At 37.2% G+C, this 2656-nt stretch overlaps 1 protein-coding gene across 1 annotated transcript in view; it reads right to left on the bottom strand.

The window, feature by feature from the left end:
• Positions 1-430: 430 nt before the first annotated feature.
• LOC133336337 (116 kDa U5 small nuclear ribonucleoprotein component-like) overlaps positions 431-2656 on the bottom strand; it is a 5779-nt gene continuing 3553 nt past the window's right edge. Inside the window, exons 3-6 of the mRNA XM_061544630.1 lie at positions 2551-2656; positions 2069-2483; positions 861-1948; positions 431-804 (exon numbers count right to left, since the gene is read on the bottom strand). The exon at positions 2551-2656 is cut by the window's right edge and continues 178 nt beyond it. Of these exons, the coding sequence (XP_061400614.1) occupies positions 447-804; positions 861-1948; positions 2069-2483; positions 2551-2656 (1967 nt within the window). The 3' untranslated portion in view covers positions 431-446. The remainder of the gene's footprint in view (positions 805-860; positions 1949-2068; positions 2484-2550) is intronic.

The raw sequence follows: 2656 nt of genomic DNA, 5'->3' as shown, positions 1-2656 counted from the left end.
TTCAGTTTCATTTGCATCATTTTGTAATAGTCATCAGAGACCTCATAAAGCTTATATTCTTGTCCGACTATCTGGTGAAATGACGATAGAGATGGTAATAGTAATGATATAATTTTGCAAAAACATAGTTACTATCCTTCGAATGTTTGGTGTTGAACATGGGATAGGATCGTTTCAATTTTCGTTTAGCCTCTATAACGGATTCTCCATTTTCTTACTCCCTACAACTTCGGGTTAAACGAGTCTAACACTTGCTTTCATTTCAACACAAACACGCCAATGAGAAATTCACAATATCACGAGAGTAGCATTGCAAATTTCATCCAGATGGGAAATTATATATATATAATCACATTCCATTTTGTAAGCAATTCCTTTTTAAAAAGTTTATTTTTCCGAAAGGTGTTTTACTCTTATTAATATTACATCGTCTAATATATTCCATATTATAGGGGATAATTAAGCAGTACATCCTGTCGAGCCAACTCCAATAACATAGGATCATCGAAGAATTTATTAATCGAGACATCCTCTGAAAGACCCTTACGTCTACGGGTTTTAATCATAAATTCACGGGCCAAGTGGGATGCCTGTTGAGGTTCCAATGGTCGTATAACAATTGATTTATCCAATGGATCACCAGGAACAATTTGCCAATGATGGAAAACTGACAGACAAAATGCTTGACCCTGTGTATGGGTACGTAAATCTGTTTCGAAACCAAATGAATCAATGGCAGGAATGAAAGCTTTAATTGTATAGAGGGGAGAACCAGAAACGGGGGCATCTTGCGTCACATGACCTCTGAAAAATGGAGAAGTTAATATAATTTTAAGATTTAAGAAGGAAATAAAATGTACCTTCTTCTGGCCAACACAGTGTATACTGCTGAAACACAATCAGCTGGAGCTTGTACTTCAACAAACAAATAGGGTTCCATTAATCTGGGTGTGGCCATAAGGAAAGCCGAATATGCCACTCTTCTAGCTGTGGGTATAACCTGGCCACCACCACGATGTAATGCCTCATTAGCAATGACAGCATCCAAAATTTTAAATTTCACATTACGTATGGGCTCTTCACACAATGGACCTTCTCGTGTACCCCATTGGAAACCTTGTACAATGGAATCTTTAACGGACGTCAACAGAGTTTTATCTACTTCTGATGGAAGCGTGTCATCAACTAAAATATTGGGTCCAGTTGAGTCAGGACCAAATGCCCAAATGGAACGAGCCGCCAACAAATCCCAATCATAATTAACTTGGAAAAATTCTCCAATACGCTTTTTATTCCAATTAATTGAGACCACCTCATTTTCAATGTCCTCGGCCAAGCCTTTTTCCAATGGCTCCGCAATCATGGTGATTTTATTTTTCTTATTCGGCGTTTCGGCAAAACATTTCAGGGAACTTGTCTCAACAACTGTTTCACAGAATGCCACAACTGGATCGGCAACTTTGATATCAATTTCCGAATACATTTTACGCAAATCGTGCATAACGCAATCCAGATATAATTCGCCAGTACCCAAAATAACATGTTCACCAGATTCTTCGACACGGGTTGAAAGTAGAGGATATGATTTGTTAACTTTACGCAGACCATCTAACATTTTGGGTAATTCCGAGGGATTTACAGGTTCAACGGCAATTTTTATAATACTTTGTGTATTAAATTTCAAGGGGCGGAAAATATACAAATCATCGGCAGCATTTATATCGACAATTGTTGATGTTTTAACGATGCTTTGATCAATACCCTCAATGAGAACCCAATTACCGGCTGGAACACGATTCAATTCTACTTTATAGCGAGCCTCATAGACCCACAAGCGTCCAACTTGTAGGACACGTGAATCTTCTTCATCTTGCAGGGTGTAATTTTCACCAAGAACTCGTACCTCTTGGCCGGCATGTAAAGTACCGGAAATTACACGAGCCATGACCTATAATAAAATACATTAATTAAAATTTACAAAAAATTTAAAAAAAAAAAATTAATTTATTTATTGTTCCGACAACTTTTGGAGGGTTTCCCATTAATCAAGGACAAAAACGAAACTCACCTGAAAGAATGTACAATCATCGGTGGGATACATTTTGGCACTATGTACCAGTAGTGAACCGGTTTGATTACATTGAATCATATCACGATACATATCACCTTCTTTCGGTCCAGTATAAACATGATCCACCTTGCGTTTGGCATTATCCAACGGCGATGGTATGTGTTCGACACACATACTTACAAAACCACTAAAATCGCCCAAGAAACGATTGCAAACCAAACGCAAGAGGGGTCTTATATTCGTTTTCATTTCCTCCTTTGTTATACGAATATTCAATTCAGCCAAAGTATCCGATAAGGTGGAATCAACATCACCCACAACTTGGGCAATTAACTTATACATTGGTTCCAAAATAAATTCAACAAAACTACGTTGTGCTGAATTGTGTGGTGGTTTCTTGGTAAATTTACGTCTATAAAAAATAAAAGAGAAAATATTATAATAAATGGTATAATTTTTTAAATTCTCTCCACACTTACGATTTACTATGGAAATACATATCACCCCATAGGCGCTTGGAGAACTCCACATAATTGACACCCTCGTAGGTGTCAGCATATAATTTCGCAAACGATTTCAATGTAA

Source organism: Musca vetustissima, unplaced genomic scaffold (genome assembly GCF_032173495.1).
Source record: "Musca vetustissima isolate MV318-11 ecotype Yass unplaced genomic scaffold, APGP_CSIRO_Mvet_v1 utg2835, whole genome shotgun sequence".
Taxonomy (NCBI): domain Eukaryota; kingdom Metazoa; phylum Arthropoda; class Insecta; order Diptera; family Muscidae; genus Musca; species Musca vetustissima.
Note: the sequence above shows the minus strand (reverse complement) of the source record. Positions and strands in the feature narration are given on the sequence as shown.